The sequence below is a fragment of the Felis catus genome, chromosome A2 (assembly GCF_018350175.1).
Source record: "Felis catus isolate Fca126 chromosome A2, F.catus_Fca126_mat1.0, whole genome shotgun sequence".
Taxonomy (NCBI): Eukaryota; Metazoa; Chordata; class Mammalia; order Carnivora; family Felidae; genus Felis; species Felis catus.
In genome coordinates, this window is record NC_058369.1 from 8,755,780 (window position 1) to 8,771,188 (window position 15,409).

The following is a 15,409-nucleotide window of genomic DNA, read 5'->3' on the forward strand; positions in this document are numbered from 1 at the left end:
TGGACACTTTTTCATCGGGACCCGTGATGAGCGTCTGTCGAATGACACCATACGTGCCCTGGACATGGACAGTGACTCCCCTGACAATGACTGCACGAGTGCCTTGGGTACGAAGACATCCCGTCTGTGTTGCGGTGGCCCTGAGGTCATTGTGGAAGAGGGAGCCCAAAATGTTGACACGCGGGGTACAGAGTGCGGGTGATGCTAGGAGGAAGGTCCCGGGGTGGGATGTGAGAGTGGGCGCTATTGTAACTGCACGGGCCCGTGAAAATGACCATTTTCACATGAAGGTCATGTACCAAAAGGCCTCTAGTCACAAGGTGCCGGCACACATGACGACAAAAACGAGGTCATGGGCCCCAAAACCGAGGGTGGAGTCTCAGGCCTTGAGCAGCAGGAAGACCCATTTAGCAGGCATCAAGGTTTGTCTAAATGAGCCTTTCTGGCTTCCGTGAGGGCTGTGGCCTGAGCTTATAGGAGGCAAGCCCCACACCCGATGGCTGGAGGGGAGGTGGGCAGGGGGATGGGCAAATAAATAAATAGGCAAGTCCCAATGAATGCCTTTTGCAAGGGTCCGGTGGTCCGGGGTTTTTTCCTTCCTCCCCTTTTTTTTGAGAAAGGAGGTGATCACATCAGTGCCTGGAGTGAATGAGTCCTTGAGTATTTGGTGTCATCAGTGGCATGTGTGTTAGGGTGAGTGAGTCATGTCTCAGTACCTAACACGGTCTGGTCATAGGAAGCAGCCCTGCATAGGAGATAAGGGGCCGCATAAGTCTATTTTCCACCGGCTATAACCCCCTCCTTGGCCTGGGAATTCCGTCCACTGTTTATATTACCAGTGGTGTGATTTTTTTCACAACAGGTGCTCCGGTCGGTCACTGTTTTAGCCATGTCAGAGGAAGTCCTGTGCCTTCTGCCTACAGCTTTAGGGTAGGGGGGGTCTCCGTGGTTTCATATTTCATGGGCATACAGGGCCAAGTTTAATATTTGTATGTCTGAGATGTTAGCAGGAGTCTCAGAAACTGGAGTTAATTTATTGCCCTGAGTATCGGAAAAGCCTCTGTAGTTTGAAGTTTATGTATGTACAGAGTTAGCAGGGACCCTGACTGCCCGCAGGGGCTGTTCTATTCTGTTAGCATACAGACGGTATTAAAACAGTTAATAAAATGTTTTCAGAAACAACATTTCGACAGATGCACTGCTTTTAATCACATACGCTCGAACATACTCGAAACCGTACCGAGGAATTACGCACAGCTGCGAGCAAAGGGAACCCTCCCCCATAACCTGCCTGACGGGAGGAAGGCGCCAGTCCTCCAGGGAAGGGCAGGGTCAGGGCAGGTGCAGGAGCAGCGTCACCTGTGGTTCTATGGACTGCGTCACCGTAGTGGAGTCAGGAATACACGGTCACTCGTGGTATTAGCAGAACAAGGTGTTCACTGTGCAAATAAGAGCTTGTATGACTATAATCTGGAGAGGAGAGGAGAGTCTGAGCATCAGAGAATACTCCCAACCACGAAAGTTCAAATTAGTTGCCTGGTGGGCACATCCCCACAGTCCCCTAGACTGTGCCGGACCTTTTATGTGGAGCGTGGGGAGGTATCTGTGGAAACCTATACCTCTGGGAAGATGAAGTCAAGCAGTGAACTGGCTCTGAGGGCACTCTTGATTGGCAGGGCAGGGAATCGGGAACACAGGCTGCAAGCGGGTATCCTCAAAGCTCCTGCGCATCCGTCCGTCTCTCTGTATGGTGGCTCCGAAACCTGACGCCTCCTGTACCACCTTCCAGATCTCCTACAAGTGAGGCGACAGGTGAATTCTGACATGGAATCACAGAGGACACAGACTGTAGAAAATGTCTCATTCCCCAAGTGACAAAACAGAACGTGAGAGAGCCATCTCCCAATTCTGCATTTTATTATCCAGTGATAGGTCTGTCTTAATGCAAAGTGGATTATTCAGATTCCAGCCAGAAGGAATGACAAAGGGAACAGACATCAGGCTACAAGATAAACTCTGCATATTTGCAAACTTACGCCGTCTTTTTACTAACAGGGAAAACGGGATAAGGCTCTTTTGGCCAAAACAGGAATTGGTTTTCTCGGAAGAATGATGGAATACGTGATGGGTAAGGGATATCTGGCGGCTGACACAGGCGGCCAGCAGGAAAATCCCAACAAATGCCTCAATGTCATAAATCCATGATTCAATTGAAACATCGTATAACAATTAAACCTGTTTAGAACCCACTTCACTTCACCCTTGGATCAAACAAGCTCAAGAATGGAAAGAGGTAAGTGTTACCGATTTATGGAGAAAACAATCATCTATTGCTTAAAGAGTATTTGCAGAATTCCCTCACCTCAGTGTTCATCGCTGGAAGCAAGCAGTAAATACCCAGAGTCCAGAGATCCGCCGTAAGAATGAGGCGCTGATCAAGACAATATATTTATAGCTTTTATAATGATTCTTTCACGTTACAGTTTTCTGGAACACTACAGATGGACTGATTTGTGTCAGGCCTTCTTAGATTTATCGTGTTTCTTTCCAGCGGGGGTTTTCACACGTAAGGATGAAGAGCAAACGTTTCTCCCCGCACGGCTTACCTTCAGGAGGTTTCTACTCGGTGTGAGATCTTTCATGCCTTCGAAAGGAATTGGGACGACTGAAGGCTTTCCCGCATTCTTTACATTTGTAGGGTTTCTCTCCCGTGTGCATTCTCACGTGTCCTCGAAAGGTAGTGCGATAAATGAAGGCTTTCCCGCATTCCTTACACTCATAGGGTTTCTCTCCAGTGTGAGTTTTTTCATGTGTCCGGAAGGACGTGTAACAACTGAAGGCTCTTCCACACTGTTTACACTCGTAGGGTTTCTCTCCCGTGTGAGTCCTTTCATGGATGCGAAAGGAACTGGGGAAATTGAAGGCTTTCCCGCACTCCTTACACTTATAAGGTCCATCTCCCGTGTGCATGATCATGTGCGTTCGAACGCTCGAGGGAGAAATGAAGGCTTTCCCACACTCTTTACACTTATAGGGTTTCTCTCCAGTGTGCTTTCTCACGTGTCCCTGAAAGGTGGTGCGATAAATGAAGGTTTTCCCGCACTCCTTACATGCGTAGGGTTTCTCCCCTGTGTGAGTCCTCTCGTGGATTCGGAAGGAACTGGGCCAACTGAAGGTTTTCCCACACTGTTTACACTCATAGGGCTTCTCTCCGGTGTGTGTCCTTTCGTGGGAGCGAAAGGAACTGGGGCAAATGAAGGCCTTCCCGCATTCCTTGCATTTGTAAGGCCCGTCGCCGGTGTGCGTGATCATGTGCGTTCGAATGCTCGACAGAGAGACGAAGGCTTTCCCACATTCCTTACATTCATACGGTTTCTCCCCGGTGTGAATTCTTTCGTGTATTCGCAAACCCAGAGGAGAACTGAAGGTCTTCTCACACTGCTTACATTCGTACTGTTTCTCGGCGGTGTGAGTCCTTTCGTGTCTTCGAAAGGAGCTGGGGCAACTGAGGGCTTTTCCGCACTGCTGACACTCATAGGGCTTCTCCCCGCTGTGATTCCTTTCGTGTATTCGCAAACCTAGCGGGGACCTGAGGGATTTCCCACACTGTTTACACTGATAGGGTTTCTCTCCAGTGTGCGTCCTTTCATGTGTCCGCAGTGACGTGGAGCAACTGAAGGCCTTCCCGCAGTCCTTACACTTAAAAGGTCCATCTCCCGTGTGAGTTATCATGTGTCTTCGAAAAGTTGTGAGCCACGTGAAAGCCTTCCCACATTCCTGACACCCGTAGGGTTTCTCTCCAGTGTGAGTCCTTTCGTGTCTGTGAACAGATTTGCGGTAACTGAAGGCTTTCCCACATTCCTTGCACTGATAGGGCTTCTCTTCGTACTCACGGTACTCATATGGCCTGTGTCCACTGTGCGACCTGACGTGCCTAGTAAGGGATGAATGAGTCACAAAGACTTTTCCACACACGCCACAGTCACAGGGTTTTACTCCAGAAGGAGTTTTCGTGCTCAGATGAAGATCTGGAGTCTGGCCGGTGGTTTCTCCACACTGACGACCTTCAGGTGCTTTTACCCCAGACGGAGTTTTCTTGTTCAGATTAACATCTGGAATCTGGCTGGTGGTTTCTTCCCACTGACGACCCTCTTTGCTTTCACAAGGTTTTCCTACCGTAGGACTTCTGCAAAAATCGAGAAGCATATTATTAACGATGTCTTTGGTAATAACTCAGTAGGGTATTGGGATTATTTTTAAAAAACGTTTATTTCTGAGTGGGAGCGGGAGCAGGGGAGGGGTTAAGGAGATGGGGGGACAGGGGTTCTGAAGCGGGCTCTGCGCTGACAGCAGAGAGCCTGACGTGGGGCTCGAACTCACGAACTGTAAGATCATGACCTGAGCTGAAGTCAGACACTTAACCAACTGAGCCACCCAGGGGTCCCTATCGGAATTACATTTTTATAATTTACAGCAAAATGAAGGTTTCCTGCCCTTTCTGAATAGACTGAGAAGTTGATATACTGAATGCTTTGTAAAGAGGACTTGACCACAGCTATTATGTAAACAGTGATTATTAACATACAGGGTTTCTTTATGCTGTTTCCAAGTGCACCATTCTGCAAACACTGAACCCCTATGTCACATTTAAGTAAATGTTTTCAGTGAAACAAATTTAAGGATAAATTTGAAGCTGAATAATTTGGTTTTTAAAAAATCATGACAGGGGCGCCTGAGTGGCTCAGTAGGTTAAGCATATGACTTTGGCTCAGGTCATGATCTCGCGGTTCATGAGTTCGAGCCCCACGTCGGGCTGTGTGCTAATAGCTCGGAGCCTGGAATCTGCTTTGGATACTGTGTCTCCCTCTCTATCTCCCCCTCCTCCGCTCATACTCTGTCTCTGTCTCAAAACTAAATAAACATTAAAAAAAAATCATGACATAGCAGGATTCTCATGTGGGACACTGCTGTCTATTGTGCGACTCACCCTGTTTTTCTCCCCTGGGTTTTGCACCTGTATTCAGTGTCAGGATCCTTCCATTTTTTCTCTAAAATGCAGACAGAAAAAAAAATCCAAATTATTAGAAATTATATAAAAATTACCAGATTTTATATCTATGGTGAGCTTAGCCTGACCAATGTACTCTTTTTCCACATGTCAGAACAAGACTGATGAGCAAGAAATACTTGTTCTCTAATGCCAAAGTTAAGTAAGAAAAAACATCATCAGGGTGCCTGGGTGGCTCAGTCGGTTGAGCGTCCGACTTCGGCTCAGGTCATGATCTCATGGTCTGTGAGTTCAAGCCCCGCTTTGGGCTCTGTGCTGACAGCTCAGAGCCTGGAGCCTACTTCAAATTCTGTGTCTCCCTTTCTCTCTGCCCCTCCCCCACTCATGCTCTGTCTCCCTCTCTCTCTCTCTGTCAAAAATAAATAAACATTAAAAAAAAGAAAAAAATATCATCATCTTTACCTACTGAGGCCACGTTTCTGAAGGTTTCCCGCATCACATCTCTATAAAGTTTCTTCTGTGAAGAATCCAGTAAAGCCCACTCTTCCAGGGTGAAGTTCACAGCCACATCCTCAAAGGTCACTGAGTCCTAAAACATCACAAATATGTTTACAGCAGTATGCGTGGAGTCTGACAGCACTGGGGATTTATACTCAATTTACAGGAAGGTTATGTACGATTCTGCGATCTCCAAACATTTATGTCTTGCTCATGAGACACTTATTCTCTGTTCACACTTCCTCAGGAATTTAACAACATCATGAACACATGCAAATTAGTTATGCATTTTTACTGTGATCACTTTATTTTTTTTTTAATTTTTTTTTTAACCTTTATTTATTTTTGAGAGACAGAGCATGAACGGGGGAGGGTCAGAGAGAGAGAGGAGACACAGAATCCAAAACAGGCTCCAGGTTCTGAGCTGTCGGCACAGAGCCCGATGCGGGGCTTGAACTCACAGACCCTGAGATCATGACCTGAGCCAAAGTCGGACGCTCAACCGACTGAGCCACCCAGGCGCCCCTACTGTGATCACTTTAGATGTTACTGTTCTCTAATGGCAGGGTCTAGAAGCACCTTGGAGAAATGAGAGAAAGGCTATACACATGAAACAAGCATTATTTTAAGCACACCAACTCCTTTTGAGAAAAACTCCCCTCCTTCCTTATTACCTACCATTTAACTCAGCACTCCATGATGCACGGGGTCAGATCTGCAGGAGGTTTTAACGAATAAAACAGTGAAGAACCGGAAGCTGTTTCTTCTAGTCCCATCACCAAACCTGACAGTCCAGGAGGCCTGTGGAAATCCAACGTGTAACAAGGATCAGTTTGTCACATCGGCCTGAGGCACTCCAGGCCATCAGAAGGAGCCAGAGGTAGCTGGATAAATGAACATATTCTCATCAAGAAGCAGCACTTTTAACTTGGGTGATATTTATTACACTCAGTTTTTCCATTCTCTCCCTGACCCATTTCCTGGAGCCGGTAAGTTCCTCAGAAGTTAGGGGCTAGATAACCCAGCACGACAGGACATGCTCAAAAGGCATGACAATTTAGATCTCCCCGAAGACCCTATGCACATGAGCCTCGGGGCTGCTTCTCAATTTTTCGGACACGTCCTGAGACGAGAAGGTGCCAGAAGAGCTCTTTCTGGCCCAACCGTAACCGTGTACTCTGGCCCACGCTGACCTCAAGGAACAGGCTAAGAACTACAGGTCGCGAGGGAGTCCATGGGCGTCCACGATGGTTTGACTGTGAATCTGTTGATGATTATCAAGTAGGTGAAGGATTCTGCAGTGCTTTCCTCCCAAAGAACATAAAATCTCCATCGTCCAACTTCGGGAGGAAGTTTCCCGACCGGCCACACGAGAGGCAGCGCCCACGGCTTCTCTCATTTATGCGCCCCAGTGTGATGCGCGGAGGCGGAACAGCCCGGACCCGAGCAGAGGAGTCCCTAAGCCGATGGCAGCACATCCTGCCTATAGGGTACGAAAGAGTCGATTTCATACTTGGCGTCTGTGGGGAGGAAGGCAGGCCTCTCAAGCAGGATGAAGTGGCTTGAGGGCGCAAGGAAAGCACGTGGACTTTTTTTTTTTTAATCAGGTTACGGGGGGACTAAAAGTTCACACACAAGGGTAGGGGCTCCTGTGGACTGAATCTCTTGCCATTGCCAAAGCAGGAAGCACTAAGGCTTTCTTACTGCCTTGGATAGATGTGGACCACAAGAGGAAGAAGGAGGGATGAGCCTCCAAGTTGGGAGCAAGCATCAAAAACTGGAGTCAGAATGCAGAAAAATGAACCTGGACCACTTTCTTACACCAGACACAAAAATAAACTCAAAATGGGTGAAAGATCTAAATGTAAGACAGGAAGCAAGCAAAAACCTCTTTGACCTCGGCCGCAGCAACTTTTTACTCAACACGTCTCTCGGAGGCAAGGGAAACCGAAGCAAAAATGAACTACTGGGACCTCATCAAAATAAGAAGCTGCACGGCAAAGGAAACAATCAGCAAAACTAAAAGGCAACCGACGGAATGGGAGAAGATGTCTGCAAATGACACATCAGATAAAGGGTTAGTATCCAAAATCTATAAAGAACTTCTCAGACTCGGCACCCCCCAAAAAGCAAATAATCTAGTGAAGAAATGGGCAAAAGACATGAATAGACACTTTTCCAAAGAAGACATCCAGATGGCTAACAGACCCATGAAAAACTGTTCAACATCACTATCAGGGAAATACAAATCAAAAGCACAATGAGATACCACCTCATGCCTGTGAGAATGGCTAACGTTAACAACTCAGGCCACAACAGATGTTGGCAAAGATGCGGAGAAAGAGGCTCTCTTTTGCCCTGCCGGTGGGAATGCAGGCTGGTGCGGCCACTCTGGAAAACAGCATGGAGGTTCCTCAAACAGTTAAAAATAGAACTACCCTCGACCCAGCAATTGCACTTCCAGGTTATTTATCCAAGGGGATACAGCTGTGCTGTTTTGAAGGGGCACATGCACCCCCCATGTTTAGTAGCAGCACTATCGACAACAGCCAAAGTATGGAAAGAGCCCAGATGTCCAGCAACAGGTGAATGGATTAAGAAGATGTGGTGTGTATATATACAATGGAGTATTACTGGGCAATCAAAAAGAATGAAATCTTGCCATTTGCAACTATGTGGATGGAACTAGAGGGTGTTATGCTAAAGGAAATTAGAGGAAGACAAATATAGGACTTCACACATATGAGGACTTTAAGACACAGAACAGATGAACATAAGGGAAGGGAAGCAATAATAATACAAAAACAGGGAGGGGGACAAAAACATAAGAGACTCTTAAACATGGAGAACAAACAGAGGGCTGCTGGAGGGGCTGTGGGTAGGGGGATGGGCTAAATGAAATGGGGAAGGGGTATTAAGGAAGACACTTGTTGCGATGAGCCCTGGGTGTTACACATAGAGGATGAATCACTGGAATCTACTCCTGAAGTCATTATTGCATTATGTGCTAACTAACTTGGATGTAAATTTAAAAATTTTTTAAAAATTGGAGTCATGGGGCACCTGGGTGGCTCGGTCGGTTGAGCGTCTGACTTCGGCTCAGGTCATGATCTTGCAGTGTGTGAGTTCAAGCCCCGCCTCGGGCTCTGGGCTGATGGCTCAGAGCCTGGAGCCTATTTCGGATTTCTTTGTCTCCCTCTCTCTCTGACCCTCCCCCATTCATGCTCTGTCTCTCTCTCTCTCTCAAAAATAAATAAACGTTAAAAAAATTTTAAAAAAATTGGGGTCAGGCTTTTTTTTCATTTTTGGTCATATATGACAAACTAAGAAGCAGTAACTCCCTCACAAGGAAAAAGCAAAAAACTTAAAATGAACAACTCTTCTTAAATCCGTTACAGAACTGAGGACACAGGGCAAACCACTGTCTTCAAAACTGGAGACAGAAAAGAAGCTATTTTCAAATATGCCCGGGATATTCTCTTTTTTTTTTAAGTTTATTTATTTACTTCGAGAGCGAGCGAGTCCGATGCGGTGCTCAAACTCCCGAACCGCGAGACCACGACCTGAGCTGAAATCAAGGGTTGGAGGCTTAACCGACTGAGCCACCTAGGTGCTCCCAGAATATTCTTAATAAGGCCTGTCCTCAAAAGAATCTGTTTCACTGGGGCAGAAAAAAGAACAGAAAAAAATAACACAACATCCCAGAACTTTAGGACGACAGGTGTAAAACACACACAATGGAAATAACTGACGGAAAAGAAAGGCAGAAAGAACAGAAGAAAATCAGTGAAGCGAGAATCACCGGATCTTCCTAACATCCGTGACAGAAAACTGCACACCCAGGAAGCTAAGAGAACACGAGACATCAAGGGGGGGGGGGGGGCCCACAACAAAAATGCACGTTCAAGCATCCTATCCAAACTGGAGAAAAATCAAAGAGCATAGTGAAAGAAGCCAGAGGGAAAACAAATCAGTTACACTGGAAAAGGGTTAAGAATTAAACTGGACTTCTTTCCAAAACTATTTAAGCAAGAGACTGGAGTGACAAACACGCCACTGTCCGACAAATGCCGTGTTAGACAAAATTCTTCTTCAAAAATGAGGGAGACATGGGGCGCCTGGGTGGCGCAGTCGGTTGAGCGTCCGACTTCAGCCAGGTCATGATCTCGCGGTCCGGGAGTTCGAGCCCCGCGTCGGGCTCTGGGCTGATGGCTCGGAGCCTGGAGCCCGTTTCCGATTCTGTGTCTCCCTCTCTCTCTGCCCCTCCCCCGTTCATGCTCTGTCTCTCTCTGTCCCAAAAATAAATAAACGTTGAAAAAAAAAATTAAAAAAAAAAAAAAAACGAGGGAGACATAAAGACTCTGAGATAAAAATGGAGGAATCTGACAGGAGTACACCTGTTCGGCAAGGAACGTCACAAGAAATTCATCTAGGGGGTGCTTGGGTGGCTCGGTCGGGTGTCCGACTTCGACTCAGGTCATGATCTCACAGTCCGTGAGTTCGAGCCCCGCGTCAGGCTCTGTGCTGACAGTTTGGAGCCTGGAGCTGCTTCAGATCCTCTATCCCCCTCTCCCTGCCCCTCCCCACTTGCACATACTCTCTCTCTCTCAAAAATAAACATTAAAAAAATTAAAGAAAAGGGGAGGGGTGCCTGGGTGGCTCAGTCAGTTAAGCGTTCAACTTCCGCTCAGGCCATGATCTCACAGTCCGTGAGTTCGAGCCCCGCGTCGGGCTCTGGGCTGATGGCTCGGAGCCTGGAGCCTGCTTCCGATTCTGTGTCTCCCTCTCTCTCTACTCCTCCCCCGTTCATGCTCTGTCTCTCTCTGTCTCAAAAATAAATAAAAACGTTAAAAAAAATTAAAAAAAAAAAAAGAAATAGGTGGTATTTTTAGAAAAGGAAGACTATTCTCTATGATACAGAAAATGATGCTGACAGGGGCTCTCTCCCTCTCTTACCCCCCCCCCCACGTTTGCTCTCTCAATATAAATTAAAAATAAAAATGAAAACATGAGGGTGCCTGGGTGGCTCAGTCAGTTAAGCACCCGACTCTTGATCTCAAGGTCTTGAGTTTGGGGTCCACTTTGGGCTCCGCACTGAGCATGAAGCCTACTTAAATAAAGTTAAATTAAATTAAATTAAATTAAATTAAATTAAATTAAATTAAATTAAAATGAAAAATAAGGGGCACCTGGCTGGTTCAGTCAGTGGAGCATCTGACTCTTGATCTCAGGGTTGTAAATTCGAGTCCCGTGTTGGGTGTAGAGATTACTTAAAAATAAAATCTTTTTTTGTTTGTTTGCTTTAATTTTAGAATGCACAAAGTGGGGGGAGGGGCAGAGGGAGAGACAGAGAATCCCAAGCAGGCTCCAAAGCTCAGGGCAGAGCCCTACACGGGGCTTGATCCCCCAACCCTGGGATCACGGCCTGAGCCAAAATCAAACCGTCGGACGCTCAACTGAGCCACCCAGGTGCCCTCAAAATAAAATCTTTACAGAAAATAAAAATGAAAACTGTGCCTGAGGACACAAAAGTACCCGTCTTACCACCTGAGAGTCTGTTGCCTGAAATGAATTAAAAACTGGTTTCAAGATTTTCTTGCCTCATACGTATTTCTCAATCGCCTTACATTTTCAAAGCCCAAGAAAGAAAAACATCTTGCCCGCTCGAACAGAAATAAAGCTGCAAACTGCGAAGGGAAGCCATAGTGGAAGGGCTGAAATAGTCAACAGAGAGAAGAATGCTAAGGAAAGAAACGCAAACACTCACATCCGCTCAGGGAAGCAGCCTGCTAACTCAGAGCTCAGGAAAACCCACGTTCAGAAGGTTAAACACGTCCAGGCCGGGGTCCACACATGCCCCGTTGAGACAGCAGCCCCACAGCGGGTCAGTCCCCAGGGAGGGAGGGTAGGGACACCTGAGCGACCACGGACGTGAACTCCGAGAGCCCTGCACACCCTCCCCTCTCCCGGAAGCTTAGCAGAACCCCCCCCTCCAAACTCGAGCAGATTCAGTTTAAACTCCCAAGTTCATCAACATTTTGTCCCGGAGACAGAGCTCTGGACCTTCACAGAGTTTCTCAATACATATATTATACTCTCAGGGCATCCGTATCTCGGATGCAAAACCCGAACATATAAAAATATCTAGACCTACGGAGACTCCCTTGGTCAGCTTTGAGCTGGCCGTAGCTTGGAGTCATTGGCCGTGGGCCTCTGCTCCCCAGTCATGCTTTGGACCACCATGAATAATTTAAAAAAAAAAATTTTTTTTAGCGTTGATTTTTTTTTTTAAATATTCTTTTTTTTTTTTAATTTTTTTTTTCAACGTTTATTTACTTTTGGGACAGAGAGAGACAGAGCATGAACGGGGGAGGGGCAGAGAGAGAGGGAGACACAGAATCAGAAACAGGCTCCAGGCTCTGAGCCATCAGCCCAGAGCCCGACGCGGGGCTCGAACTCACGGACCGCGAGATCGTGACCTGGCTGAAGTCGGACGCTTAACCGACTGCGCCACCCAGGCGCCCCAATTTTAGCGTTGATTTTTGAGAGAAAGAGAGAGAGCGGGAGCAGGAGAGGGCCAGAGAGAGAGGAGACAGAGAATCTGAAGCAGGCTCCAGAAACTGAACTGTCAGCGCAGAGCCCGATGCGGGGCTCGAACCCGCCAATCGCGAATCACGACCTGAGTGGAAAGTTGGAGGCTCAACCGCCTGAGCCACCTGCCCCCCCCCCCATGACAAATTTCAATGACAGAAATCCAGTAATTCCTGAATCCAGTGAAACCACCCCGTGTTTTGTACGTTAAGGAGGAAAGAAAAATTTCAGGAATTTTACCAGTTCAACAAGAAAACCAACAGATTTCTAGTATCAGAAGATGAAGATGTGATCACTCCCAAGAAAGAAACAGATTTGTATGCAGCTGGACTAGAAGGCTTGGAAATGTTACAAGTCTACGCCGTGATGAGCCACTTGAAATCACCTGCAAGAAGGAACACACCTCGGAATATTACTATAGCCACTTGGTAGAAAAAGGGAACAGATTTTAACGAATGGAAAGTAATACTTTTTTTCCCTGAAATTCACCTTTTTGGAAATACTTTTGGAGTGTCTTCCAAGCCCGAACTAAGTCTCATGTGAAAAAATCTTTTCAAAGTGACAAATGCAAGGAGGGGGTGTGCGGGCAGATCACCCAGCAAAGTTTTAGAGAACTTCCACTCAGAGGGCTTCCCCCCAGGATGTCTGTGCCCAGGAGAGATCCTGAGCGGGGAGGCGCAGGATTTCATAAAACATAGCTCCGTGGTTATGCTTCGCTTTCTTCTCGTGTAAAATAATCGCCCCCCCCCCAAATCTTTAAAAACAGCCATTCGCAGCTCTGTGGATAAACGATAAAATACTGCATAATTTGCAATGCATCACGGAGAACAAACAGTTAATAATGATGCTGTGAACTGGAGAGGGAAGATGGCGTTTCGGAATGCAGGGAAGGATCTGGAAATTGAGGCATGTATTTCCAGTCTTACGAAGAGCTAGCCTGGGGGCACAGGGTCGTGGCTTTGAGACCCCACTCCCCGGACATCTGGAAAAGTGAGGGGAAAACGGGTACCCCCCCTCCCTCCCGGGAGAGAGGGACTGGGGACCCCACAGACCACAGCTCCTCCCGCGCACGGACCCCGGAGACCGAGGCGTGACCGTCCCCCGATGACCCTCCGGTGGTCATCGCCCAGTCTACGGGAGGCGCGGCCGCGCACAGCGACGGGACGGGACGCCCGGGTCCCGGCTGCCGCCCGGCCCCGCGCTGCGTGCCGCGCCGGCAGCGGACTCGGGTCCCCACACTCCGGGGGTCACGGCCGCGAGCCCAGGTCCCGCCGCCCCCGGCTCCCGACTCCCGGCCCCGCACACTCACCATCGCTCGGTTTCCGGGGTGCCGGGTCGCCCACCATCCGGCTGCCGCGGCCAGCGCAGGTCGCGGCGACCCAGGACGCGGCGGAACCTCCCGAAGCCCCTAAGGACGGCGCCAGCGGGTGCGAGGCTCGGACGCACAGCAGCCACCGCACACAGCCCTCGCCGTCCACGGCGTCCACGGCGCGTCGCCCGCACGTACGGCTCCGGCGGCTCCCCTGATTGGACGGCTCGCACGGCCCCGCCCCCTCCCGCCTGAGCGACAGCGGGCCGGAGGTCACGTCTTTGAGCCGACCTTGCTTGGGCAGGGGGCTGCCGCCTGTTGTCTCCAAGGCCATCGCTGGGAAGCGCGAGGCCGCCAGGCCGCTCACGGAACCGTGACCCTTCCTCACAAGCGCACGCGCAAGTGACCTCACCATTCGTAAGCATGAGTCCGGTTCCATGTTGGTCTTTCTAGCAAATCCTACCACAAAACGTTTTGTACGTTCTTTTCTCAGTCTGTTGGATGGTCAAAGACTTTAAGAAGTTATTAAGGTCGAAAAAGAACAATTTGTAAGTTTGTTTCGTCTGTAATGGGGCCGTGTGAGTTTTCATTCTCGGGTGTGGCAGAAAAAAATTGGTAACAACTGGCTGTTTAGAAAGAATTGGTTGGGGTGCCTGGGTGGCCCAGTCGGTTAAACAGCAGCTGACTTGGGGCTCAGGTCATGACCTCCATGCTGGTGAGTTCCAGCCCCGCGTCTAAGCTGTCTAAGCTGACAGTTTAGAACCTAGAGCCTGCTGCAGATTCTGCGTCTCCCTCTCTCTCTCTGTCCCTCCCTGCTTGTTTTCTGTCTCTCTCTCTCTCTCAAAAACAAACATTTAAAAAATTAAAAAATAGAAAGAATTGGTTACATAAACTCATCATCATACTTTTTAAAAACCAGAGTGGCATGTATTGATGTGTAAAGATCTGGAGTATTCGTTAATAGACTAATTAATCAAAGTATATTGCAATATATATACCGTGTTACCCCTTCTATAACTGTGAGGTTCACCTGCAGAGTCAGGTGGGCCCCCACCCTAGGTCTGGCTGACAACATTCCTTCCAGGAACATATGGAAAGGTTAATTCTTTGGATAATGGAAGGGTCCAGGTAGGGCAGGCCACCCAGGCAAGTGGGAAATGCCCTGAAAAAGTAAGGGAAGGACCCCGGCCTAGGTTTTTTATTAAGGTGCAGTGGGTGTCTGGAGTAAGAGTTTGTGCACAAGGGCAGGGACTTCCTGGGACTGGCCCTCATGCCAGCAACAAAGCAGTGAGCTGCCAGGTTTTCTTGTCACCTTGTTCAGATGGGGGGGCACAAGGGGACAGAGGAGGAGGGCGGCTTTTAACAGCTGTCAGCCAACAAACATTAAAAAATGGGAGTCAGGGGCGCCTGGGTGGCTCAGTCGGTTGAGCGTCCGACTTCGGCTCAGGTCATGATCTCGCGGTCCGTGAGTTCGAGCCCCGCGTCGGGCTCTGGGCTGCCAGCTCGGAGCCTGGAGCCTGCTTCCGATTCTGTGTCTCCCTCTCTCTCTGACCCTCCCCCGTTCATACTCTGTCTCTCTCTGTCTCGAAAGTAAATAAACGTTAAAAAAAAAAAAAAAAAAAAAGAAAGAAAATCAGCAGGGCTTAACTCCGGGAGCTGCTGGAGGGCTACAGGAAACCGAGACTCTGCCCTTAAAGGACCAATGCCCAGGCTCACTCAGAGACCCAGCACAGCGACGGCAGTTTGAAAGGCACTGAGGTACTGGTGGGGGCAAATTTCCTTGTGCTCCTTCAGCCCAGTTGCCAGGTCTGACACTCTCCATCTACCTTTTGCTAGCACTGCTCACCTCACCCTGGTGTTCCCCTGCAGACCCGCCCTGCTGAACCTGCCCACCCCGGCAGGTGCCGCTCCAGAGCAGTTCCCACCCTGACACACCTGGCCGGTGGCCTGGGCCAGGACCAGAGCTCCCCCAAAGCAGCTGCTACTGCCCTGTCACATCCAGC

At 48.6% G+C, this 15,409-nt stretch overlaps 1 protein-coding gene across 2 annotated transcripts; it reads right to left on the reverse strand.

The window, feature by feature from the left end:
• Positions 1 to 1,184: 1,184 nt before the first annotated feature.
• LOC102899880 (zinc finger protein 709) lies at positions 1,185 to 14,217 on the reverse strand. 2 transcript variants are annotated; one of them, XM_045045888.1, is made up of 6 exons: positions 13,407 to 14,217; positions 6,185 to 6,307; positions 5,471 to 5,597; positions 4,988 to 5,048; positions 2,607 to 4,186; positions 1,185 to 1,794 (listed from the first exon to the last, which is right to left on the reverse strand). In XM_045045888.1, exons 2-5 carry the CDS (start codon positions 6,185 to 6,187, stop codon positions 2,620 to 2,622), a joined length of 1,758 nt encoding a protein of 585 aa, XP_044901823.1. In that variant the 5' UTR covers positions 6,188 to 6,307; positions 13,407 to 14,217; the 3' UTR covers positions 1,185 to 1,794; positions 2,607 to 2,619. The 2 variants fall into 2 exon arrangements, with proteins under 2 accessions (XP_044901823.1, XP_044901814.1); XM_045045879.1 differs by having other exon boundaries at positions 1,185 to 4,186; positions 13,407 to 14,216.
• Positions 14,218 to 15,409: the final 1,192 nt, after the last annotated feature.

Coding starts and splice junctions, on each gene's coding strand:
- LOC102899880 (XM_045045888.1), bottom strand. Junction 5,049..5,470: donor CAGAAACGTGGCCTCAGTAG/GTAAAGATGATG, acceptor TCTGCATTTTAG/AGAAAAAATGGAAGGATCCT. Junction 4,187..4,987: donor ACCCAGGGGAGAAAAACAGG/GTGAGTCGCACA, acceptor CGATTTTTGCAG/AAGTCCTACGGTAGGAAAAC.